The 26,145-nt window shown below is 38.2% G+C and overlaps 2 protein-coding genes and 1 non-coding gene across 3 annotated transcripts; all 3 read right to left on the reverse strand.

The window, feature by feature from the left end:
* Nucleotides 1-4,654: 4,654 nt before the first annotated feature.
* On the reverse strand, nucleotides 4,655-24,386 carry LOC122655685 (ABC transporter C family member 3-like). The gene is made up of 13 exons (XM_043849954.1): nucleotides 22,954-24,386; nucleotides 22,736-22,822; nucleotides 21,592-22,057; nucleotides 7,249-7,278; nucleotides 7,045-7,145; nucleotides 6,482-6,597; nucleotides 6,251-6,350; nucleotides 5,805-5,951; nucleotides 5,645-5,705; nucleotides 5,437-5,534; nucleotides 5,057-5,199; nucleotides 4,838-4,925; nucleotides 4,655-4,729 (listed from the first exon to the last, which is right to left on the reverse strand). The coding sequence occupies exons 1-12, from the start codon at nucleotides 24,358-24,360 to the stop codon at nucleotides 4,838-4,840; spliced, it is 2,844 nt and encodes a 947-aa protein (XP_043705889.1). The 5' UTR covers nucleotides 24,361-24,386; the 3' UTR covers nucleotides 4,655-4,729.
* TRNAV-AAC lies at nucleotides 11,462-11,535 on the reverse strand. The gene has a single exon. It is a non-coding gene; the product is annotated as a tRNA-Val (tRNA).
* On the reverse strand, nucleotides 18,613-20,409 carry LOC122655688 (putative ABC transporter C family member 15). The gene is made up of 4 exons (XM_043849959.1): nucleotides 19,780-20,409; nucleotides 19,639-19,702; nucleotides 19,270-19,509; nucleotides 18,613-18,756 (listed from the first exon to the last, which is right to left on the reverse strand). Exons 1-4 carry the CDS (start codon nucleotides 20,209-20,211, stop codon nucleotides 18,650-18,652), a joined length of 843 nt encoding a protein of 280 aa, XP_043705894.1. The 5' UTR covers nucleotides 20,212-20,409; the 3' UTR covers nucleotides 18,613-18,649.
* Nucleotides 24,387-26,145: the final 1,759 nt, after the last annotated feature.

Here is a 26,145-nt window from a genome sequence, read left to right on the forward strand (position 1 = left end):
GAGGGGAATTGGCAGTTACACCAGTGGCAATGCAGAGAATAGTATCATCAACAGGCGATCCACATGAATTCTTTAGAATAAGAGAAAATGTGCTTATTAGTATGAGTCCCACATCTCATTATGTGAGAGGGTGTATGTTGGAAACTTGAAACCTATCCTATCCTGATTTTTTATTAGTTTATACATATCTATTGTTGTCAGCCACATCCATTAAACCAAAAATGAAGACAAGTTCTTCAATATAATCCATCATTGACTACAGTGATTGTCATATGTCAATGCCAATTTGTTTCCGCTTGTTTTAGGTAAATGTTGTTCATGTCATTATCTACTCATCGATGCATTTCTCGTTCGACTTGACATCATTGTGCATCATACAAATGGTTTGAACTTGTTTGAAATACAATTTTGCTTGAAGTATTTGGAACCATTTAAATTAGAGATGGAAAGCTACAATATTAAATAGGTGGCAGATCCAGGGGATTCCTCATTTATCCAATACATCGGTCCACCTACTTAGTAATTAGGCTTTTTAGTTGTGCAATCTACAAGTCTCATTTAAAAAAAAAAAAAAATTTCCTCAGTTCATGAAGATTTTCCTATTTAAAAGAAGAAAGAAGGTTTCTACTAGGATAGTGAACAAGGAATGTAGATACTACAACCAATGAGGGGTTGAAAAATGATAAAATCCATATGGATTAGGGGTATATGTTTGGCTCTGTCAACCTAAGCCTGTCTTGAGCCCGAACAGGATTTGGGTTAGATTTTTCAATCCTAAGGGCGGGTTAGGATTGAAATTTTCAAGACTTGGGTCAAGGTTAAGCTAGGCTAAGGTTGAGGCCTCGGGCAAAGCCCAACTTGGCCCTGCCTTGTGTTAGGTTATGCTTTACAATGTATTGTTTATATTTTGTACTTTTTTTAGTATCTAATTATCTATTGGTTTACCACCCCCAAAAAAAGTTAATTTATCTATTGAATGAAGATATTTACAATTTTAAGATTGGACAAAGTTTTTTAATCAAAAGAAAAGTCAATTAGTCAATTGAGTATGAAACAAAATAATATCCAATCACATGTGTCCAATTTTTTTAATGCATAGGACGATGTAAATGGCAAAAAAGCAGGACAAGTCAGGGTCAACTAGGTCGTAGCAAAAAGCAAGGTCAATCAGGGCCAACCTGACCTAGCCCCTCCCGATCAGGGTCAATCAAGTCCGGGCTAGACTGGGCTGGGCCCGACAGGGTTGGACCTGAATTGAGATATCTCAACCTAACTTAGGGCTAGGTTGGGTTTGGGTTGAGCTAAGAGGACTCAGGGTTGGGCTAGGGTTTTTAAAGACCCGGCCCTGTTTCACCCCTATTATGGACCTATATGGGGCCCACATGGTCATAATGGAAAAGAGAAATTTCAGTGTGGATCATATTTTTATCATGTGAAAAAGGTATAACAGAATCTAGACAAAGGCTGTGTAGCAATCTTTTTCCTTTAAAAAGAAAAGCCAAAATTTAAGGAGCAGTTAAAACATTAAAAACCTCATTGTTTTCAGAGTTTAGTTCCTCTATACGTACCAATAGGCAACAAGTGAACGTACATGTGAGAGCCAACCACTTGTCCTACTCTTGCCATTTACAAGGGGAGGAGGGGATTTTATGGAAATAAAATCTAAATGTGATTGACTTGGAGAATTTACACGCTTTTGTGATTTTGATAAGTTTTTAATTCATAAGCAACATAATTTCTTAAAAGTAAAAAGGGAAAAAGATGGCGTCGCCCGGACTTGAATCGGAGACCTTCAGTGTGTTAGACTGTTTAAAATCTATTTTTTAATAATTTAAAATTAAAAAAATCCATCTATGGTTTCTTTTACGCATTCAAGGTATTCAATTTGAGTTCAGAATTGCGAATGGTCTTGAAATCGAACCGTTAAAAGCTGAAATCGATCTGTTCTACTACTAAATAGGATGGTTCTAAAGGTGATTGGGATGAGACGATTCTGAGATAGGTTTCCCTATAAGTCTAGAAACAAAAGATCAATAAGATATATAAGTTCCTGTTAAAAAAAAAAAGATCAATAAAAAATTGACCGTAACCAAAACCGCTGAGACCTATTTAAGATGTATATTTAATTATTTAGGATTAATTGATATTTTGTTGTAGAATAGAACAACAAAAATGTGATTTAAGAGACTAGTATAACGAGGTGTAATCTTAAATCCTAAACTCACTAATGATGGTAGTACTTCACTAGACCACCAACCTTGTCACTACAATTTGTTTCAAACGTATTTCCTCCAAGTGATGGTGCGGCTGAATTGTGCCACCAGACACTATCTTTCCAATTGAATTCATTCTCTATGGTGCAAAAAGACTTGTGAATCAATCCCCAAGATGAAATAGCCCTTTTGGCCCTCTAGTAATTGTTGCATTCATTTATTCGATCACATTGGGGTATTTTCAGGACTTGCTAGCTCAACGAAAAGAACAAGGAAGAGGAGACACTCAACAAGCAGTACATAGAGCAAAAATGAGAGAGAGAGAGAGAGGGGGGGGGGTAGGAGGCTTAAAATATGATAGGAATTCCCAAAACATCTATTATTTATAGGGGAGAGAAGTCTTAACAATGTGCTTATTCAAGGAAATGTCAAAAAAGGTGTCCCTTCAGGAAAAAACACAAACAGATGGCCGTCACCGACACTAGATGCACACTGACCGACACCGGTGAGGTGTCACACCGATATTAGGCATTGATTAGCACTGGATGCACCCAAGAGCAAGGCATGTCAGTTTGATCTCTGAGACACATTGACATGTAATGTGCTCTGTACGATGCTTAACCACCACTCACTGGCGTCACTGATACTGGTAAATCCTTATCCACGTCGATCAAGTAGAAACCTAGATTCAAGTGTAGCTTGGAGGAAAAAATAATATTTATACATCAAAGCTCCGTCTTGCTCGCTTGTGTGAAAAACAATATACTTCTCTTTAAGGAACCTTACCCTAGATTCAAGTATGATTTAGAACAAAATAATAATATTTTATATATCAAAACTCTTTTCTTTACAGATTTTTATTTGTTCCATTACTGACACACGTTCCATTTACCCTTTAAATGGTTCACACATGACATATTTAAATCCAATGATCAGATTTGAGTTATGAGATTTACCTATTCAATCCTAACTAGACCTGAGTTAATTATCCATTCTCTCTCCTCTCTCTATGCAACTCCACCTACAACACCGCCCCCTTCTCTCCTCCCACCTCCACCCTTACCCATCTGAAACCCTCGACGAAGAACAATGAAGAAGAAGGTCAGCCAATTGCTAGCCCCCATTTTGCGCTTCTTCGTTTGACCAAAGGTCTCTGCTTCTTTTGCTTCGTCAACTCGAGGTTCTAATGGCAAAAAACATTGAAGCAAAAAGTATGCGAGAAACTAAGAAGAAGAAAGAGCTACATACAACATCATGGCCTACTCATCTGATTTCATTTTATATATCTAAGCGATGTGGTCACCAATGTTTATTCAATGTCTCCAGATAAATGTTCTAAAAGTTATAAAGAAGTGGAAAATAGTTTGGAAAACAAGAAGAAAAGAGAAAGAAAACAGAGAAAAATCTAAATGGAGAAACCCCTTAGAACACGTAAAATCTTTATTCATCAATTGTCCACAAGTTGAACAGAACACAAGTTCATCGCTTCCAAACCTATCTTGTACTGCCAACACATCTCAATAAAGGCAATGGATCCAAACCTGAGCTCCAAAACTTCAACCCCTGCTGCGTAAATGGATTACGAGGATCAAAAGAGAGATTGATCGCTGCCGCAGTGGATTGGGTCTTCTCCCTAGGGCGACTCGGATCCTAGGTCCCTAACCCCAACTATCTCCTCTATCATGAGCTATTAATTTGAAACAAGACCTGACATTCCTTCTTCCACCAGACCCAAGTTCCTATCCATCAATCCCTCTTATTGCAGGTTTTCTCCATTTGATTTGTAGCATTGCTGGGAGGATTGGTAGTTGCAATTCACTGCCTGAAAACCCACATCGATTGAGTTCCTCAAGAGGGGGATCCCATCTAGAATCACATTCCTCGTCTCCGAGAGTTATAGCAAAGAGAGGGAGAGAATAGGTTAGAGTTGGAGGAGGAGAGAGATGAGAGTTGGATTTGAAAACCATGGTTAGGATTAGGATTGGGTTTGAAAACCATGGTTAGATTTTGAATGATCATTATTTTTTATTATTGAATTTAAATATGTCAAGTGTCAACCATTTAAGAGGTAATTGGAGCAGATAAAAATCCACTCATTCGCTTGTGTGAAAAACAACCCAAACCAACACTGGGCATGTAGGTGGAGAGATATTCTCTTCAAACCACGGTTAGGGACGCTGGGCCATGTGGATGATCAAGTCTACCACGCGAGAGCTGCATCAAGAGAAAAAACCACAATCACCACCAAAAACATCGTTGTTCATTTAAATCAATTAAGGTTTTACATTCATAAAAAGAAATTCAATATATTAAACATGGAAAGGGTGATTATTTCATGTTACGAGGAGATACGGAGAGGGTGCCACCATATTTTCCCACTCAAAGAACATTTTCCCATTAAACAAACTATTGAGAACTAAAATTTTATACCTGTAACCCCACTCATTGTCGTACCAAGAGACCAGCTTCACGAAGTTGTCGTTCAGAGCAATCCCAGCCTTGGCATCAAAGATGCTCGACCTGAAAAGAGATTTTAAACATTTTCAATCGAAAAAATGAATCTCAATTTAAATTAATCTAGTAATCTCTTCCCCATTTTTTTTTTTAAAATAAAAATATCCTCATCACCTGCTATCACCAATAAAGTCAGTGGAAACAACATCATCTTCGGTGTATCCTAAGATTCCCTTCAGTTTACCCTCCGACTCCTCCCTGAGCCACCATGGGATGAAATAAGTAATTAGAAGAACAAAAAAGGTTAGAACATTTTACAATCGAAATTTAATCAGTTAATTCAATGGTAAGAGAAGAGCAAAATTAAATCAAGGACATTCAGCACGTACTTGATGGCAGCTTTGATCTTCTCATAGCTTGCACCCTTCTCGAGCCTCACTGTGAGATCCACCACCGAGACATCAACAATGGGAACACGGAAGGCCATTCCAGTCAATTTCCCGTTCAATTGTGGCAGAACCTTTCCAACAGCCTACAACAATCTTGTTTCTTTGTTTAGAGTACTATTGGTTCATTTAGGAGAAGAGATCTCCTAAAATACCATTCAGTATTCATGATCACAGATCAATTCATGCAAGCTTCAAAATGCCATCTAAATGTTTAAGAAATATACAAGCCACACAAGAAACTGGGCACCTAGCAACTGGAAAATGACCAAGAGTGTATAGTTCCATACAAATCTAACAACTACTACAGAGGCATTAAATACCTTGGCAGCTCCAGTGCTGCTAGGGATGATGTTGAAGGAAGCAGCTCTTCCTCTTCTCCAGTCCTTACTTGATGGCCCATCAACAGTCTTCTGAGTGGCTGAATCAAGTGCATTTGTATTAGGTCAGAATTGAAGTCCAAAACAATTCACAGCACATTACTCTTCAAATTGCAAAACGAATAGAATTCCAGATAGATGCGAAACAAACCTGTGATAGAGTGGACAACGGTCATGAGACCCTCAACAATGCCAAATCGGTCATTGATAACCTGTCAAGAAGGTCATCAGCTAAGCTAACAACATACCTCAGTCATGGCACAAGATAAAAGAATATGTGAAAAGACGGCAACATAATATAGAGCCAAAACCTTGGCAAGGGGAGCAAGACAGTTTGTGGTGCAGCCAGCATTGGAGACAATATCGATATCAGACTTGTATTCATTCTCATTGACTCCCACAACAAACATGGGGGCATCCTTGCTTGGAGCAGAAATGATGACCTTTTTGGCACCACCCTGCATCAAACAATATAACCTTGTTAAATTGTTCTACCACACTACATTAATCAACAAACAGAAATGCTATCGCAGATGAATACTCGCATTTCATTCAAATATTATAGGATAGAAATGCCTAAGGTTTCTCAAATAAGGATCATGTTAATGGACACGTTCAGCCAACAGTATTAAAGAATTAGTACACCAGAATTTATTCGAATTGATTCAAACAAGTGAGAGTTAATGTACTGATTTCAATTCCATCAAGATCACCATCAGCCGGGGAGGGGAGAAAAACAAGAAGGATCCCAGCATACCTTCAAGTGGGCAGCAGCCTTGTCCTTGTCGGTGAACACTCCGGTTGACTCAACGACAAACTCAGCACCACTCTCACCCCAGGGGATCTCCTCAGGGTTCCTGCAAATTTCACGATAACCACACACACATAAGAACTCGTAAACTCCCCCCCCCCCCAAAAAAAAAAAAAAACCTTATTTGAAGCGTGAAAAGAAGGAAGAACCAACGAATAAGCAAATGATAAATAATACCTGACACCGAAAACCGTCACTGGCTTCTCACCAAAGAGAAGGGTCTTCGAGTCCTTGACCTTGATGTCGTGATGGTTCCATTGGCCGTGGACACTATCATATTTGAACATGTAGGTCTGCATAAAGCACAGAAACAAATCTATGGTAAGAGAAACCAAATCTATCGGAGTCGAACACCGTATACGCTAAACTCTCCAACCGATCAAACGACCGACACTCATTTACATCGTAATGGAAGACGACTTTAGATTGGATGGGTAACAGGAATCATGCATTTCAATCGAATCAGGGATGGATTGCTAATCAGATCGGGCACTTCGCTCCAAAGGCATAGCAGAGCAGATCAGTTGAGTTCAGACTTCAGATGATAGTTATGAACACCAATTAAGAACATAAAGTCTAGAAAAAAGACACAGTGACATGAGAAGTCATAACGATCATGGATTTATCCAAGTAAGGCCCATAAAAAAAACCCGACGGATTGTATTTCAGATCACTTTTAACAATATCGGCAGATAAGATCAGATGAAACTATTCAACAAGATATGGATAGGGTTAATTACCATGTAATCAGTCGTGACGAAGGGATCGTTAACAGCTACGAGCTCAATATCGTCCCTCTGAAGAGCGACTCTGGCAACCAAACGACCGATCCTTCCAAATCCTGCAAACATAAGAAGTAAAAAGATATAATAATAAGGATCGAACAAGTGCAGTTAACGGAAACGAAAGAGAGCAAATGATACACACAGTGATAGACTAAGTACCATTGATTCCGATCTTGATCTTGCCAGAAACTGAAAAATAAATCGAGAGGAGAAAAAGATAATTAGATTAGAAGAGGATGATAAAAGCATTTATACAAAATCGATCTATGAAACAAAAACAAAAAAAAAAACAAGCAATTGAGACTTGAGAGATTGATTTACCCATGATCATCAGATAAGGAAGGGAAGAGATCTACAGAAAGAACAAGAGAGTTACAGAGAATATTGCAGACGAAGTTGGGAGTAGAAAGAAGTAGTTTGAGGAAGAAGAAATGGTGGAAGAGTGTTACAATAGAGTGAAGAAAGGGAAGCAAAGGTGTAGATAGAAAAACTAGTGGTTTTCGTGAGATAAGCGGTCTTGGAGAGAAAAGCTGGTGGGTGTAGCACGTGTAGGTGTTTGGCTCCTGTCCTGCAGTGGCCGGAGTTGCAGCGTCCACCCCCATAGAAACCACCTATAGGGGTGGGGTGGTTATTTCACATGTGCAGTACAGGAATCGAATCCGTTTTTACTATCGTTTACGCTCCAGCTCCTGCCACTTGCAGGGGCCAAATCCGTACACATGCGTGGGTGGCTACGTCACCGATGAAATCGAGGTGAGTCATTCCAATTCTGAAAATTTTCGGACTTTTCAAGGGATGGATGAGCCCTCCAGCAGACAGACCAGTCCACCCATCCAGAAATTTTTAAAAAATCAAAATAAGACGGAAAAATGGTTTTGTTAAGTTTTGGAAGAAAAAAAAAACTAAGGCAATAGACGCTTGACAAGTGACACACCGACCATTCGATAAGTTCTTCTAGACGATTCCGGGGGTTTTGCCTAAATAGCATTGGAGGCTTGAAGGAACCCTTTCCAAATTCCAATGTGTTAAAACCGTTTAAACGGCTGGTTAACTTAAACCTGCTACCGCCGTTTGTTTTGGGATAGGTCTAAGATTTAATTTTGGGAACGAGTATTAAAAGAAATACAATAGGATGGGACAGTTTTCTAAAAGATTTAGAATCAAAACAATAAAGGATATGGTTGGAATCGAATCTATTAGAGGAAAAGATCAATAAGGAAATGGTTGTAACAAAAAAATCTTAGACTCATTCTATTAGGACAATCTTTGCGATTTGATACCCTAATCTAAACCCTCGGTGCACCTTTTTATATCATCTTAATTTTTTTACATTGGCTTCTCATTTAATCCTTGTACACATATTGCATTTATGTTGTACCACTTAGACTTTCACTCAGATCATCATTACTTCTCATGGTAGAAATCTCTTTTCTTATAAGACTCATTTTCCATCCATGGAAAGTTTCTCTCTCTTGGAGACTATACACTCTTGAAAGACTCCACCACTTAGAATTGAGGCTCCACCTCTTCCATTTTATTAGACTACTATACTCTCTTGGGAAACATTCGAACATCTTCTACTCTCTTGAAAGATTACATACTCTTGAGACTTTATTCACGTTAGAAGATTTTACCTCTTTCATTGATGATAAAAGACATCAAACCCAACTCATTTTACATGAGAGAAGGCGAAATGTTACTCAAAACTTAATGAATCAATGTTAAAACTGCAACTCATTAATGTTGAATTAGGTCAAATCACTAAATCATTCATTAACCTACAAAAATCAAAGTCATGAATCAAGCTTAAGCCAATTCAAACTATGAACTTGAGAACAAATTGATTTGTGAGAAAAGAAAAAAAATGGGAAAATTCATCTAAATTCACCATTCGCTGTCTTCGTGTAAATTTGTTCGACATGCTCAACCTCTCCAATCTATAGCAAGAATAGCCTTTTGGGGGGGGGAAGTAAAAAACAATCAATTATGAAAACCAAGACTTGAACAACTCTTACAAAAACAAGAAAACAATTGTCCTTGACATGCCACCTATAATGCTACCTACCATAAGAAAAAGCTCTAAAACATAAGTTCATTCAAATTTTAAGATAAAGTTTTCCTCCACCCATAAGGGATGGTTCACCCACCATCCTAGGGTTCCCCTAAATATCGGTCTCTTTTGTTTTTTTTTGAGGGGTGGGGGGAGAGGGGGGATTGGCAGTTACCCCAGTGACAGCACAGAGAATAGTATCATCAACATGTGATCCACATGGGTTAGAATAAGGAAAAGTGTACATGTCAATATGGATCCCACATCTCATTATATGAGAGGGCGGATGTTGTAAACTTGGAACCTATCCTATTCTGATTTTTTATTAGTTTATACATATCTATTGTTGCCCCTAATTTCAACTCCCCTCCCCTTGTTTTTATTCCAGCCACATCCATTAAACCGAAAAAGAAGACAAATCCTTCAGTATAATCCAATACTCAATAATCTATCATTGACTACAGTGATTGTGATATAGCGTTAGTTAACGCCAATTTGTCTCCTCTTGTTTTAGGTATATGTTGTTCATGTCATTATCTACAGATGGTTTGAACTTGTTTGAAATACAATTTTCTTTGAAGTATTTGGATCCATTTAAATTAGAGATGGAAAATTACAATATTAAATAGGTGGCATATCCAGGGGATTCCTCATTTATCCAATAGATCGGTCCGCCTACTTAGATAGTAATTAGGTTTTTTATGTGCAAACTACAAGCCTCATTTAAAAAAAAAAAAATTCCTCGGTTCATGATGATTTTCCTATTTAAAAGAAGAAAGAAGGTTTCTACAAGGATAGTGAACAAGGAATGTAGATACAACCAAGGAAGGGTTGAAAAATGATATCATCCATATGGATTAAGGGTATAAGTTGGGTTATGTCGGCCTGAGCCTATCTTGAGCCCGAACAGGGTTTGGACTGGATTTTTCAACCCTAAGGGCGGGTTAGAGTTGAAATTTTCAAGCCCTGGGTCAGGTTAGGCTGGGCCAAGGTTGAGGCCTCGGGCTAAGCCCGGCTCGGCCTTGCCTTGTGTTAGATTATGCTTTACAATTTATTGTTTACATTTTGTAATTTTTTTAGTATCTAATTATCTATTAGTTTACCCAAAAAAACCTAATTTATCTGTTGAACAAAGATATTTACAATTTTAAGATTGGACCAAGTTTTTTAATCAAAAGAAAAGTCAAATAGTCAATTGAGTATGAAACAAATCAATATCCAATCACATGTGTCTAATTTTTGTAATGCATAGGACTATGTAAATGGCAAAAGAGCAGGTCAAGTCATGGTCAACTAGGCCCTAGCAAAAATCAGGGTCAATCACGGCCAACCCGGCCTAGTCCTGCCCAATTAGGGTCAATCAAGTCCGGGCTGGAATGGGCTAAGCATGACAGGGTTGGATTTGAGCTGAGATATCTCAGCCTGACTTAGGGCTAGGTTGGGTTTGGGTTAAGCTAAGAAGACTCAGGGTTGGGCTAGGGTTTTTAAAAATCCGGCCCTGTTTCACCCCTAATATGGACCTATATGGGGCCCACATGGTTAGAATGGAAAAGAGGAATGTCAATGTGGATCCTATTTTTATCATGTGAAAAAGGTATAACGGAATCAAGACAAAGGCTATGTAGCAATCTTTTTCTCTTAAAAAGAAAAGCCAAAATTTAAGGAGTAGTTAAAACATCAAAAACCCCATTGTTTTCAGAGTTTCGTTCCTCTACACGTACCAACAGGCATGGTTCGTGATCTTGGTCTCAGTTGGATCGGATCGGATCATGATTGCCCAAATTCAGACAAATATGACACTTTTGTCCGTGTGTTCTTATAAAAAACTATTTTTTTTTTACATTTTTACCCTTGTTCGTACAGTTGGATCGGATCGATCTCGGTCGATACTAATCCGATCCGACCAAAATCGTCCAATCTGATCCGATACCTCAAACCATGCCAATAGGTGAACATACATGTGAAAACCAACCATCTGTCCAATTTTTGTCATTTACAAGGGAAAAAGGGGTTTTTCAAACAACAACAACCATAACCTTATCCCAATTAAATGGGGGAGGAGGAGGTTTTATGGAAACAAAATCGAAATGTGATTGACTTTGAGATATATGTTCACCTGTTGGTAATGAACCATCCTGTTGTTTTCAGTGTTACAATTATCGTTTTTGTTTTTTTATATTTTTGGGTAGAAAAATCCATATCAAGTGACAGGGTGACACAGTTTTGTGATTTTTATAAGTTTTTAATTCATAAGCAACAGAATTTTTAAAAATTATAAAGGGAAAAAGATGAAAAATATCAAACCAAAAGTAAAAGGGAAGATGGCGTCGCCCGGACTTGAACCGGAGACCTTCAGTGTGTTAGACTGACGTGATAACCAACTACACCACGACACCACATTTTTTAAGATCTTTTTAAAAATAATTTAAAATAGAAAAAAAATCCTTCTATGGTTTTTTTATATTTAAACGGATTCATTAAATTGGATGAGACGATTCTGACATAGGTTTCCCAATAAATCTAGAAGCAAAAGATTAGTAAGAATTCAATAAGAAATCGACTGTAACCGAAACCGCTAAGACCTATTTAAGATACATATTTACTTATTTAGGATTAATTGATATTTTATAGTAAAATAGAACAACAAAAATGTAATTTGAGAGATTAGTAGAACGAAGTATAATCTTAAATCCTAAAACTCACTAATAATGATAGTATTTCACTAGAAAAACACTTAAACTTGAACACCAACTTTGTCACTAAAACTTGTTTTAAATGGGTCTTCAAGTGATGGTGGGGTTGAATCGTGCCACCGAACACTATCTTTACAATTGTATTCACCCTGTATGATGCAAAAAGGTTCTTATGAATCAATCTCCAAAATGAAATAGCCCTTTATGCTCTCTAGTAATTATTACTCTCATTTATTAGGTCACATTGGGGTACTTTCAGGACATGCTCACTCAACGAAAAGAACAAGGAAGAGGAGACACTCAAAAAACAGTAAATAGAGTAAAAATCGAAGAGAGAGAGAAAGAGGTAGGAGGCTTACAATATGATAAGAAGTTCCAAAACATCTACTATTTACAGGGGAGAGAAGTCCTAACAATGTGCTTGTTCAAGGAAATCCCAAAAAAGGTGTCTCTTCAGAAAAAACACAAATAGAAATAGATAGCCGTTACTAGCACTAGATGCACACTGACCAACAGTAGTGAGGTGTCACCGACGTTAGCATTGATCAGCACTGGATGCACCAAAGAGCAAGGCGTGTCAGTTTGGTCTCTGAGACCCATTGACATGTAGTGTCCTGTGGGACACTTAACCACCACTCACTGGCGTCAGTGATGCCGGTAAAGACTTATCCACGTCGATCAAGGAGAAACCTAGATTCAAGTATAGCTTGGAGCAAAAAATAATATGGGAAAAAAGTCGCAGTGCGACGTATAAAGTTTCTTAAACGCAACACTAAACTCAACGGCTGAATCTCAGCCATTGAGATTTATCCAGTTGATCTGAACCGTTCAATTTTCAACCGACTACCGGTTGTCTCACGTCTTCTTCCTCCTTCCTCTCTCTTCCCCTGCGAACCTCCCATCTCACAGTTCTCTCTTCGTCTCTCTCTCTCTCCCCCTGCAAACCTATTGTAATCATTAAAAAAAAAAAAAAAAAACCACCCTTGCAACCCCAAACTCATCTCACGTTCTTCTTCCTCAGCTCTCACTTCCCTGCAAACCTATTTTCTGCAAACCCAGATAGAATCATTTAAAAAAAAAAAAAACCCCTCCATCTTCCCACCGATAATACAGAGAGGGCAGAGGTGAGAAGAACGCTGGGGCCACTGTGAACGGAGAAGAAGAGGGTTTTTTTTTTCTCAAAACCCTCTTTTTTCCTCGATTATCTCCGTTGAGATTTTTTATTTTTTAAAAAAACTGAAGAAGAAGAAGTCACTGGGTTCTCCTCCCACCTCCGCCCTCCCTGTGTATTGTGGGGTGGGGTGGGAAGATGAAGTTTTATTTTTTTTTTATGAAAGGGAAGATGGAGTTTTTTACGTTTCTGTTCGGTTCCAAGATCCCAGAGATTCAAGGGTCTTCAATTCCATTAATTTTTACAGGGTAACTCAGATCCGGATCTTCCAAAATCATCAGTCTAGGTTTACAGTGGAAGGGTAAAGGAACAATTGAAACGAAACAGATTAATTTTAAACCAAACTTCAACAAAATCAAAATCCAATAATTTTGGGTTTCGTTCCAAAATAAACGGAAACCGACATCCGGATCTTCCAAATGGAAACCGAGAAACTTGTGAACGGAGACAAAGAAGAAGCCGGAGAAACCTGCACTTCCGGAGACGATGAATAGCCGGAGAAAAACGAAGAAAATACCTGTGAATGGAGAAGAAGAATGGAAAAAGAAGAAAGATGCAGGTTTATGGTTTTTTTTATTTAATGGATAAGATTAAAAGGTCAAAAAATAAACGATTGAGCTTAAGTTGTCGCGTTTAGTGATGAGTTTAACGAATTTTAGCGTCGCACCGCTACCACCCACTCAAATAAGCTCCGTCTTGCCCGCTTGTGTGAAAAGCAACATACTCTCCTCAAGATACCTTATCCAAGATTTAAGTATGGTTTGGAGTTAAATAATAATACTTTATACATCAAAACTCCGTCTTGCTTGTGTGAAAAAGCAACACAAACCAACACTCGGCATGCAGGAGGAGAGATATTTCTCTTCAAAGAACCCTACCATTGTACTTCCCATTTCTATTCTGTTCTCACTTCCAATGTGGGACTAAAGTTCCCACACACAAAGCGAGCTTAAATAAAAGACAATTTTAAAATAAATAAATTTGTAGAATGAAACACCAAATGCCAAATTGAAAAGAGAAAGGTATTTTGAAATTCCAACTTAAATATATTTTACAACATATTCAATAGGGTTGGGGTCGTCGCCAGGCTGCGTAGCTTCTATACTAGCACAAGTTGGGGCATCAACAAAGTGGGATTTTCACATTTCATGGAGATGGGGCCATCATTTCGACCCCTCTATGTCAGGGCGTAGGCACCCTACAACCTTGTAGGAATCTTTTTTTCTATTTAATAGTTATAACTTATACAAAGATCATGGGCAAGAGAACACTAACCGATTGTGTAGCTCCTTCATCAATGCGGGGTCAATGAAGTGCACATAGAAACATTGGTTTGGATGAGGTTTTCGATATCATTGGGGGCTCAACGGTCTTTTTGTGAGCTCTTATGTTCAGGTATAAGGAATCACACGACTAGTTAATGTTCTTTTTTCCAAAGTTTATATTGTAATTACAAATAAAAAACTAAGAGTTATGTTAATAATTGTTATTACTTATGATAATTGAGATAATGAGATTCAAGTTCATCAGTATGATTAGATATCTTTTTTGGCCATTTGGATTTTGTAGTTTGGAAGTATTGTGGTGTTTGGAATGTTGACACAGATATGTAAGATTCTTATCTAAATAATTTGGAATTTGAATTTTTTTTTTTTGTATGTTACATGCTTTTGAGGTGTAAAAATTTGGACTTATTTGAGTGTTTATATACTTAAGAAATTCTTAATTTTTTATATGACTAAACAAAATTGTTTTTTTGGTAAAAATATGACTAAAAGTTTATATCTATATTTTGAAAGCTATTTGTATAGTTAAGAATTTAAACTTATTTTGAGTGCCCAGGACCGTTAAGGAACTGGAATCGGCCCGTTACTAATTGGGGACGGATTCAGCAATCCTGATGGTTCGACCGGACACAGACCACCACCTCCTGCAAAACAAACCCCTCAAAAGACTCTGTTCTACGCTACAGTGACTAGAAAACAGAGAAAGCAATTCGTTTTCAGTTATCTCTAACCAACTACACCCAAATTTCGGATCAGTTATGTCCAAAAGATTCGAAATCTCAGTTCCTTCTGCGCTTTTCATTATCTAGAGAGGGAAAAAAATTGAAAAGAAAACTTCCTTTTTTTCTTGAATCAGTAACTTAGAATTCCAAATTGAGAGGCAAAGAGAGGATTAATTTTCTAAGGGGTAAAAAAACCCAAATTTATAGGATATTATCAGGTGGTTGTGATTATGTTGGCGCCCGATTCTCTGGGATTTACTATGTTTTGTGGTTTCAAAGAGAGAGATATATATAAGCAGGAGGAAGAAAAGAGAAAGAAGTCGTTTGTATTTGGTTGAGATTAGCAGAGAAAGTCGTTTTTGTACTGGGTTTATCTTCTATCATTTCCTACTCAAGCAGTTTCCAACTTTATCGAAAATGTCGTCTGCTTACAACAGATGGTCAAGGCCAGAGGTTTGTTCAGAAAAATAAATTGAAAATTTTGTCTTCTTAATGGTATGAAATCTATGTTTTAGTTCTCTGAATGAGTGTTGTTAATGAGTTGCAGGTTTATCCAATGTTGGGGGCACTAGGTCTGGTAATCTCAGTTGGGGCAATGCAGCTTGTGCGAAACCTTCGCCAAAACCCTGATGTTATGTAGGTGTCACACCTTCTGTCCCTTCCCTTCCTTGAATGGCTTATTAATCTGTGCTTCTTGCTTTCATTTGAACTTCAAGTTTACTGAAAATGGATGAACAGGGTAAGCAAAAGGGAAAGAAAATCAGGGGTGCGTGAGAACTATGAAGAGGGTGAGAAGTACAGAGAGAATGCACTTCGCAAACACGTCCGAAACAGGTCTCCTCAGATCATGCCTGTCGTTAACAGCTACTTCTCTGACCCCAAAGAGAACTAAAGAGAAAGGATACCTAAACTCTGAACTTGGAAGATGATTTGTTTCTAAATTTTCGTCACTACCAAGCTTTTTCCTGTGAAAATAAACATTTTGTTTTGTTTTATTTTGCTGTATCTGTGTGGGTGACTGGTTGTGTAACTACAGATGTAAATATAGATAAGTGGTTCCACCTTGCCACATCGTGTGAAGTTCTCTTACTTCAAATTCCAAATCTTTGTTCAACAATAAAATTTTGTCTTTCTAATTCCTACTAAGATGAAAGATCACTTTTTGATTTTGGTTTTGCTTCCTTTTTTTTAATTCGTGGGAATGGAGAATGGACTCTGGGGTTGAAGTTAAAAACTTGGAAACAGACTGTTCGATAACGTGAGGAAATGGAAGTCTTTGTGTAAAAAATAACAAAGAAAAAGAAACCTAGGAGGTCGTTGTTTACTTGGAGAAGGGGTTCTTGTTTTGTATTTTCTCTCTGCGAGATCCAATCTGGAAATCTCCAGATGAGTTTGTCAACATTCAAACGATGGGTTTGTCCTCAACCATTGTTTGAATGTTGACGAACCCAACAGTAGATTTTCAGATTTGATCTCGCAGAGAAAAATATACAAAACAATAAATCCTTCTCCAAGCAAACAAGGATACATTTCGGCTGTATCGGGCTGTATTGGGCCGATTCCAGATCAAAACAATATATTTTTTTAATCCATACCGCATAGGTCAATCTGTTCCAATCATATAATCATTATATCGGTATTGGTATGGCTCAAGGTTCCAGAACATACTAGAACTCAATATCTAAGTTAGTTTCATGAGACAAATTCGTCTAATATTGTTTTTGGGTTTGGTCTTTCATTTAGGTGAGAACATCTACACCAACCCTGATGTGAGGTATGCTTTCTTTCTAACATAGAAATAATAGTTGCAGCTGTATTGTTTTGAAGCTCAACTTGATATTTGCATTCAAACACAAGAGTTTGCATGTAAATGCTTGTCTAAATTACTCTATAGATCACAAAATGGCTCTATAGATGCACTAGTACACTGCTCAGAAGCATCTCATTCATTTGTCAGATCACTTGGTGATAAATTTGCATTCCTCAATCACTGCCATTGACAGATTCAAACTTAAATTTGCATCAAAGTCACTAAAGAGAACAGAGCAGCAGGAGTGCTTGACAACTTTGTTGAAGAGGAGATGAGAAATACACAGAGCATAGCATCAGGAAATTCATCCCCAACCAAGGTTATAGGTCTTGTTATCCACAGCACCGATACGACATGGATTGGGTCGTACATTCAAAAAATGCTTCACTTTTTGACTAATACTCCCAATCCATATCGGTATTGGGTACTGGCGATATCAATGTGGATTGACTGATACAAACAATACGAAATCGATACCTTGATCCATGTCCCTGACAGAGCCCCTGAGATCATGCTATCCGTTAACAAAATTTTCTCTACTCCCAACTGAATTGGACGGCTGGACACCCCTGGTTTAGCTGCTGAATTTGCTTAACTGGGAGGAGTTAGGTCATAACTATGTTTCCTCATTATGACTAGAAAAGAGATTCATTAGGTTCTTACCAAAAAAAAGTGTCGCTAGGTCATGAGTATTCCAAGTTTAAAATCCTTGTTTGGATGGGACCCTGCCTCTAAACGTATTAATGTTCTGTTGATACATATCCTCGGACTAATTATGGTACATTCCCTAGAGCAACATTTGGGGAAAACTATGCCCCTGAAGGTTAAATTCAACTGAGCATGGGCGGTTCCAAGTACTAATGTCAAAACTCAGCCCAGCTCATCATATAACCCCAGGACTTAGTGACTCAGGCTTTTGAATTGCTTAATATTAGCTGTTTTTGAGCTCAATGAAATGATGAACCTAAATGCCCACTAAATATATGGTAAAAGTATATCTTTTAGTTTGAACAAAGTGGTTAGATCAGAAAATGGATCAGCTGACTCATTCCATATCAACTCATTCCAGACTTCTCAGACTTGGTGAACCAAGTCTTTGATCTATTCTTAGCCGTTCCCCTAATTGTATCTGTCCTTCTACAGCACCTAAAAACATTACGATTGAATGGATCATCCGAGCGAACTTTTGGTGTGGAGAATGTTACTGAATATGGATTAATTCCCAGACCTACATCAGCATCATGTGCACAAATATGGCAGAGGATGTGTTTGTATGTCAAGTCCCAACTGACAAATCTTAGAAAAAAGAACAACTGGAGTAAGGAACTAAAAGCTAACAAAAAATGGTTTAGGAAGTTAGAGGAATCACTACTTTCAATTCTATATTGGGAATTACTATTTACATTCTATATTACATTAGCAAATTTATTGCCATTATGAAATGCTGGGATGTGGGACAAGGATTTGGTGACGAAAATTAATGTATAAATACATCATAATATGTTATCCTAGTGTATATCATGTAAACTATTGGAGGTTAGGAAGCAACTTCTCTGTCTTCTGTGATATTGATGATAAACCTGTATTATCCTTTTTATTTACTTCATAATCCTGCACAAAGCTTTCTCCTTGTCAAGAGGCATCACTACCTTATTTGCAGGTGGTCTTTTAACATTGCTATGGGCAGGTGCTTTGTTGTTGTTGTCAGTTGTTGCTTCTGCCATTGATTTGCCAAATTCCTTTTCTCTTTGATGGGACACACATAAATCAGCACCTTTCTGCTTGTGTTTTATGTGGAGTCAACATGAATGAGCGTCATGCGTGATCTCTAGTGATCACTTTTCGACGATCTCTTTAAATGTGTCACCAACTTTGAAAATGCTGAAGTGTTATCTCTAAGCAACTGAGCTGGGGAGTCATATTCTACAACTTTGCCTGCATTAATCCAAACACTATGGACAGTGAGTATAGTTAACAGTATTATGTTTGCATTGGTTGATGAACTCTTGAACCTACTAATCAGAATACAGTACTTGGTTGATTCATAAGGAATTGGGCAAATCAATGTATTTGTCCATGAAATTAAACATTTTAACCATGCCAGAACAATCAGGAGGTTGTGTGTCATGCAGGGTTTGCAGAAAACATTTGGGAAATTTTAAGGACCAATTCTGCATTGGTGAGGAGTATTGTTGCAGGTTGAGGGCTGTAAAACAAAAAGGCGAAGGCCAAAAGGCACATGGACTGAGGAAGAATAGGTAAACTAAGGAAAGAATAAATTCAATAATTGATGTCGTAGAAGGCAAAGAGTTTTTTGTCACTGATTCTGAATAGTGGGGTTATGGCTCCGTGATGAAGATGATGATTGAAGAAATAGAGAATTTGTATCAATCATTTTTTTTTTTGGGGGGGGGGGGGGGTGTGATGGGGTAGTTTAGTTGGGCATACCATCATCAAGCACAAGAACAAGGTCATTGTCAACCACAGTTGGAATTCGATGGGCCACAGTGATGACAGTGCAATTGCTTGTTTCTTCTCTTATTGTCTTCTGAATCACATTATCTGTGGCAGTGTCCACTGATGCTGTAGCCTCATCCAGCACCAGAATCCTTCTTTTCTTCAACAAAACCCTTGCCAGGCAAAACAGCTGCCTCTGTCCTAGACTCCAGTTTCCTCCATCTTCTTCAACTGAACCAATTCCACATTTCATACAAAACAGCATATAAAATAATAGTTCAGACAATATCATGTTAATCTACATTGTAGAAGTTATACTACTGATGTAATCTTTTATTATTTTCTTAGTTAAATCCATACCTTTTGCATCAAGAAGCCTTTGGTCTTGCCCCACTGTCTCAGTAAGGTGACACCTACGCAGAGCCTGGCACCTCAAATGGTTTCAGTGACAATATGACTACGGCCAATACTTTCAAAGAAGCAAAGTTGAGAGTTTATTACCTCCCATATTTCTGATTCCGAATGCTCTTCTAGGGGATCAAGATTTGCTCTAATAGTTCCTTGAAAAAGTATTGGGTCTTGTGGAATTATACTTAATCTAGATCTCAAATCCTGCAAACCTATCTCACAGATATTTACTTCATCAATCAGAATTCTCCCTTTTGAGGGCTCCACCATCCTGAAAAGAGCTTGAATGAGAGTAGACTTGCCGCTGCCTGTTCTGCCCACCACTCCAATCTTTGCCTGACCAGGGAAAATGCAATTAACTCCTTTGAGAACCATGGGGTGCATGGGGTTGTATCGGACATTGAGGTTTTCTAGCTTGATAGTGCCAATGATTGGCCATTCAGGTCCTGGTCTACATTCTTCAATTATAAGTGGAGCTTCACTTGGTATGTTAGCGAATTGAAGAATTCTCTCGACTGAGATCATCTTGTTCTCAACATTACACAGATTCCATATCACCCAAGCTTGTATGACATTTAGGTTCAAACCATAAGTAGCTGCAAGTCCTGCCAAGCCTGGAATTACATTCCAAGAGTCCAATTAATTATCTAAGTACACATTACATCAAGTATCATAATTTCTAGATTTGGAAAGAGGAATCCTAATGGACAGCTCTGTTGGGCAATAACAGGGGTTGTCTACGAGAAAAACAGTATCGATGCACGTTGTTAGGGATTCCCTTTATAAATTACTCCTCAGAGGAGATCTGTCATTGGGCAAAAATAAGCCCTATGGGATTTGCACCCATAAATATCTCTTGTAGACAATCCATGTGGATTACTTTTTCTCTTACTAGCTGAAAGTTTGATAGAGGACAGATTGACAGAAAGGAGCTTACTGGGGTCAATGGCTGTCCTTGGCAGGCTGACTAAGATTAGTAGAAGAAGAAAGAATACAAGATTGAATAGGAAGTTGATTCGAATACAGAGCCATTCCATTGTTGCAGCATTGTGGAAAACAATGCGGGAGTAGTCATCAATCAAGTTGAGAATCTTGGCAAGGAAGCGATCTTCCTGCTTGAAGCAGCGGATTGTTTCTGCCCCAGCAATTGACTCAGAGAAATGATGGAGGATTGGAGCTTTCCTGGTTGCAACCATCCTGGCTAGTTCTCTGGCAGTGGCGATGTAATAAGCCTGCAGTAAATTGGAATATTCGGAGCTTAGTCTCTCTTTTAGAGATTTCTAAACAGAAATCAACCTGTTAAAAAATACTTGTTCATCTGGTGCGATGATCTTTCCATTTGATTTCTTTAAATTTATGCCATGTTTTAATTGCATGATGATTTGCTCTAATTTAGTGGTTCAGGAGATATTGAAATTATAATTCCTTATATGTGAATGTGACATGGACCAACATGCTACCTTATTGAATGACTGTAACTGATTAATTCTCTTACCTGATACCATATGGAGATGGCAAGGACGGCAAGGAAGAGAAAGAATATCTGCCAAGCAACCTGAGACATAAGGATGATGATACTCAACAGCTGAATAAGTGCAAACACAAGTCCTGCAAGTCTGTAGGGAATATCTGTATCGATGGTGCTTTGATCTGTGGATGACTGTAACAATAATCATTAAGAAAAAAAGCAATTATTTCCAGGAAAATAGATAACTACCCAGACTGTCCATCATCAAAACGACGCACAAAAAATTATAGAACTTGAGAAACTCACCCTATTGAGGATTCGGCTGGAAGGGGTGATGTCAAAGAAGGAAATTGGTGCTCGGAAGATGGAGTTAACCATGCCAAGAAAGAGCTTCTGAGAAGTTTCAATGGCAATAGTTGATAGCAAAACTGCCCTACCCAAGATGAACAGAGAACTGCCACCAGACATCAAAATGTACACCCCTATCAATTTCTTGTTACTCACCCTGGCTTCAGTCGCCCAAGCTATCCAGTAATTGCTTCCAATTTGTAATCCCTGGAATAAAACTTGGCAAAAAATTATGACAGGAACAAGAGCTCCTTTATATGCACAAGTCACAAAAGTTAGGTAAACATTCCATTTCACTCGCCCAGATTCTGTTTCTACATCAGAAACTTCATTTGAAAGTTTTCTGTTGCTGTTGGACTCATCCCTTGTTTCCTCTATGACTTCCATTTGATTCCTATCATGGGATTTGCAAGTTAAGAAGCTCTGTGCTTGGGGTGAGGTAACTTGGCTTACTGATCTGCTATGGGCAGCCATTTGTTTCACAAGCTCACCATCAGGATCTGCAATCAGGTCTTCATATTTCCCTGACTGAACAATCTTTCCATCTTTCATTACCTATACAGAATATAAACCAACAGAATAGATAAAAACTTCTAAAGAAAATAACTCAATAAGTACTTTAATATTTAGAAATAAAGTGAAACCTCTTAAGGGCATAATGGTGTATCAAAAAGCAATACTAGTTCAGTGGCAGTAACTAGTACGACCATGGTTAAGTTTCAAAAAAGAAATTAAAAAAAAAGGAGGGAAATGCCATAGGTGTTGTCTAGATATAGTTTCACTGTCTTCACATTCACGGTGGTTCTAAAAACAAGTAGACAAAAGACCTTTACCACTACAAACTAGTATTGCCAAAAAAACAGGGACTTGAGATTTTTAATGATAACCAACACCTCCTATAAAACAATAATGAAGGTCTGCTGTATCAGATGGTTATGGACCTTTGGACTAAAGGGTTTCCTTGGATTTCTATACTTCAATAGCCCATATTAACATGCTTAAAATGGAAACCTCAAGCAGCAATCCAAATACTAGTCTTATCCAGGGACATTTGGTTCCCAAAGAATCGTGGCACTAGTGTCGGTGGAATGCCATCCATGCTTCACTTAAACACACATGAAAGTATATTTAAGCCACATCAATTCAATGTGGCATAATAGATTAAAATTATCTTAAATCTAGATGTGCTTCACAAAGGAGAAAGAGGATATAATACCAATGCTAATAACTTACAAGAACAAGGTCTGAAGCATGCAAGAATTCCAATTGATGGGTAATATAAATGACAGTCTTCCGAGACAGGATTCGCATTAGACATTCCTGCACAAGGCTTACAGACTTTTAGAAAACTTCATATCCTGAGATACTAACAAGAAGTAATACTGTATGATATATTTGCGTCCTCCCAATTAGGGCTTGATAAAGATTTAAGTAAGCTGAAATGGTATTACCTTGAACAGATGTGCTCCTGTATGTGCATCTACAGCGCTGAAAGGATCATCTAGTAAATAAATGTCAGAATCACTGTAGAGGGCCCTGGCCAGCTGAATCCTTTGCTTCTGCCCTCCACTCAGATTCACTCCCCTTTCTCCTACCATACACAGATCTCCATCACTCCACATTTTAATATCTCTATTTAAGGCACATCCTTCTACAACATTCTCATAGAAACTTCTCTCCATTTCCTTACCAAACAACACATTCTCTCTAATGGTACCTGTCTGAATCCAAGCACTTTGTGGGACATAAGCCATTGATCCGTGCACCTGGATTCCCTCCCCTGTAATCCTTGGAATCTCTCCTAGTATACTAGACAATAGGCTTGATTTCCCTGAACCTACAGAACCACAAACAGCAACCTTATCACCTTTCATGATTTTCATCCTCTGGGAAATTTTGATTGTTGGCTTTGTCGAAACTGTGTCACCAGTTTCCCAAGTGTACTCCCCTGTCTCAATCTCGATTGCAGCATCACTTTCTTTTGGAGTAGAACAGCATTCCAGCGTCTTTTGATCTTCTTCTCTGATGAAATTTTGGATCCGATCAATTGAGACCTTTGTTTGAGCAATCATTGAGATTAGCTCTGGGAGATTGTAGATGGGTTCTTGCAGAATTCGAAAAGTGGCTAGAGCTGAGAGGACAGTACCTGATGTTAATGGAGCTTCCACCAGCATGCAAGCACCAAAGGTGCTGACTGAGACTAAGGTTGGTGAAGCCCAGAAGAGAAAGGCAACAACCGAGCATATATACAGATATCGCTTCAACCAACTTCTCTCACTTTCTCTAAGTTTCATGAGCTTTCTCAAATAGGAGGTTTCCCAAAAATGCATCTTCAATACCTTCATGCTTTTCAAAATCTCTGAGGTAAATTTGATTCTCGAGTCCTTTGCTTCCATGATGTTGGAATGGAGCTTTTCTTGCAAATTAGCTAATGGGGTGTTGCTAACCATCACCAAAATTGTGGTGAGGAGTCCTGCAATGGCCGGAACCATGCCCAGGTTCCTATAGAGAATGACTAGTGCTAGAAAGACCTGGACAGGGAGCAACCAGATCCCATGAATGTACCAGAAGAAGTCCCCAATCCTCTCAGCATCCACATTGATGAGGTTTACAACTTTGCCATTGCTTTGCCCAACACGCTTGATTAAAAGAGATTTCCTGTAGATTAATACCACAAGAGCTGCTCGGACTTGAATACCGATCCGGTTAGCACCGAAGTACCATTGTCTTTGTAACAGAGATTCTACTGTCTTTGCAAAGAAGAAAATTAATGCAAGACATAGTCCATACCCATGACCAGAATCATCACATTTTTGCGATAAAAAATTAACGAAGTTCGTGATGAGGAAGGGACCCATATAAGAAGCAATCGTGTTTACACCTGGAAAAAACACTGTATCAATCCCTAAAACCATCTTTAGGAAGTGCAATGGATGCAAAAACCTTATCAAGTGATCATACCTGCAAAAAGAGCATTTATAAGTAGAGGTCTCCAGAAGGCATGGGCTATAGCTATGTGCAAAGAAGTTCCAGCTTTATGTTTCCAAAGACATTCTTGTAACAAGGAGGAAGATTTCTCTGCTGTTTCAGATTCAGGAACTGCAGGAATATGGGGCAGTTCAAGTTTTTGACTCCGACCCCTTTGGAATAGTGGGTTTAGCCAGCTGAAAGTGAGTTTGCTGCAAATCCCTGCATTGCTGAAAGCATCAAAATCTGCTGGGACCTCATTTTTTTCTTTGTGAAGAAGTGGGTTCTCCATTTCTGTGTCTCTTCTATTATAACTGAAACAGAAAGCATTGACACAGACGAGTACTGAAAGTGGGAAGGAAGCAAGATCAGCAACATTAGGCTCAGGGAGAAAATCAGGCAGTGTTCTGGATTTCAAATGGGTCAGGAGGCAGATGAAGGCATGGAAAGTACTGAGAATACAGGAGAAGATCCACCAGAAGACAAGGACTGAAGGCCACCTCTTCTCTCCAGAAATATTCCTATTGTTTGAGTAGAATGCAAATGTAGTTACCAAAACCCAGGTTGTTGCTGAGAAAACAGACTGGGTTGGGATTCTTTTCAGCTTCCAAACATTATAAAGGCAATAACCGAGATGGAAAATAGAGATTAAAATGTTGGACAGAAGTACAATCGTGGTGAAAACTGTTATTCTCTTCTCTGTTCTTCCATGTTTTAACTGATCGCCATCAACATATCTATGTCTCTGTATAAAAAGTTCTACCAGAATCCATGCAAGTAACAGTAGGAAACCAGCTACACTTACAACAACATTTATCGACATCTCCATGAAGCTCAATATTGAAAACTAGACAAACTGGAATTACCAATGCCCAACACCTGTGAAAAACATTCAAGAAATGTATTGCAATGTGGGTAAAATGTGAAAAGAAAAAATAGTAGAAGAAATTACAGAGTGAGCAACAGATGAAATAATTTTTAACATTTTTTTTTTTCTTTTCATAGAATCAACAAATATGTGTCAGCAAACTCACCACTTGATGAGGTCTGATTATTGATGAGGTGGTAAGCAAAGCAAACCTGCGACGAGCTTGCAAAAAGTATGGAGAGCTCAATGGAGTGAAGCACCTGGCTCTCAATAATGTAATGATAAGGATGAGGAGGGGGATCTTTGCTTTCTGCATACCATGTCTGTCTTCTGTTTATCTCTATGGATTCACTTATATATATATATAACCCCCAAAAAAGAGAAGGGGACCCTTGTCTTTGTATTCTACCAATGACTCCAATCCTCTTGCCCAGAATCTCAACAGTTTATACCATTTTTTTTTAATCTGAATTCTGAAAAGTTCTCCACTCTCCTTTCACTTGACTGAGAGATGACATGAGAAAGTCTCATAGGTATTCACTTTATACGAATGCCTGAAATGTCCTTAATTTGTTCTAAAGTTTCATCCAACTATTGAGAGTGGGCAAAAATAACTCCGGTTAAAAACAACTATAAGTCTTCCCTCATTCACGCAAGAACAGGAAACTATACACCTCACACTCTTTCTGTTCATTAAAACCCCTCCATTAGACGATCGTTTTTGTGGATGACACCAATCAAATATATCAATTCTATCTAAAGAATGTCCTCATTCATGACTTAATTAGAAAGGAATGTTGTCATTATA

The sequence above is a fragment of the Telopea speciosissima genome, chromosome 3 (genome assembly GCF_018873765.1).
Source record: "Telopea speciosissima isolate NSW1024214 ecotype Mountain lineage chromosome 3, Tspe_v1, whole genome shotgun sequence".
Classification (NCBI taxonomy): domain Eukaryota; kingdom Viridiplantae; phylum Streptophyta; class Magnoliopsida; order Proteales; family Proteaceae; genus Telopea; species Telopea speciosissima.

What these genes read in the sequence shown, in the direction of transcription:
- LOC122655688 (XM_043849959.1), bottom strand. Translation starts at nt 20,211, where the DNA reads ATGATCTCAGTCGAGAGAATTCTTCAATTCGCTAACATACCAAGTGAA. An exon ending in CGGAATCAGAAATATGGGAG is followed by an intron (nt 19,703 to 19,779) that starts GTAATAAACTCT and finishes TTGAGGTGCCAG; the next exon opens with GCTCTGCGTAGGTGTCACCT. An exon ending in TGTTCTTGTGCTTGATGATG is followed by an intron (nt 18,757 to 19,269) that starts GTATGCCCAACT and finishes GGATTAATGCAG; the next exon opens with GCAAAGTTGTAGAATATGAC.
- LOC122655685 (XM_043849954.1), bottom strand. Translation starts at nt 24,360, where the DNA reads ATGGGTCCCTTCCTCATCACGAACTTCGTTAATTTTTTATCGCAAAAA. An exon ending in CAGGAGCACATCTGTTCAAG is followed by an intron (nt 22,823 to 22,953) that starts GTAATACCATTT and finishes AGCCTTGTGCAG; the next exon opens with GAATGTCTAATGCGAATCCT. An exon ending in AAGATCAAAGCTGCCATCAA is followed by an intron (nt 4,926 to 5,056) that starts GTACGTGCTGAA and finishes ATGGTGGCTCAG; the next exon opens with GGAGGAGTCGGAGGGTAAAC.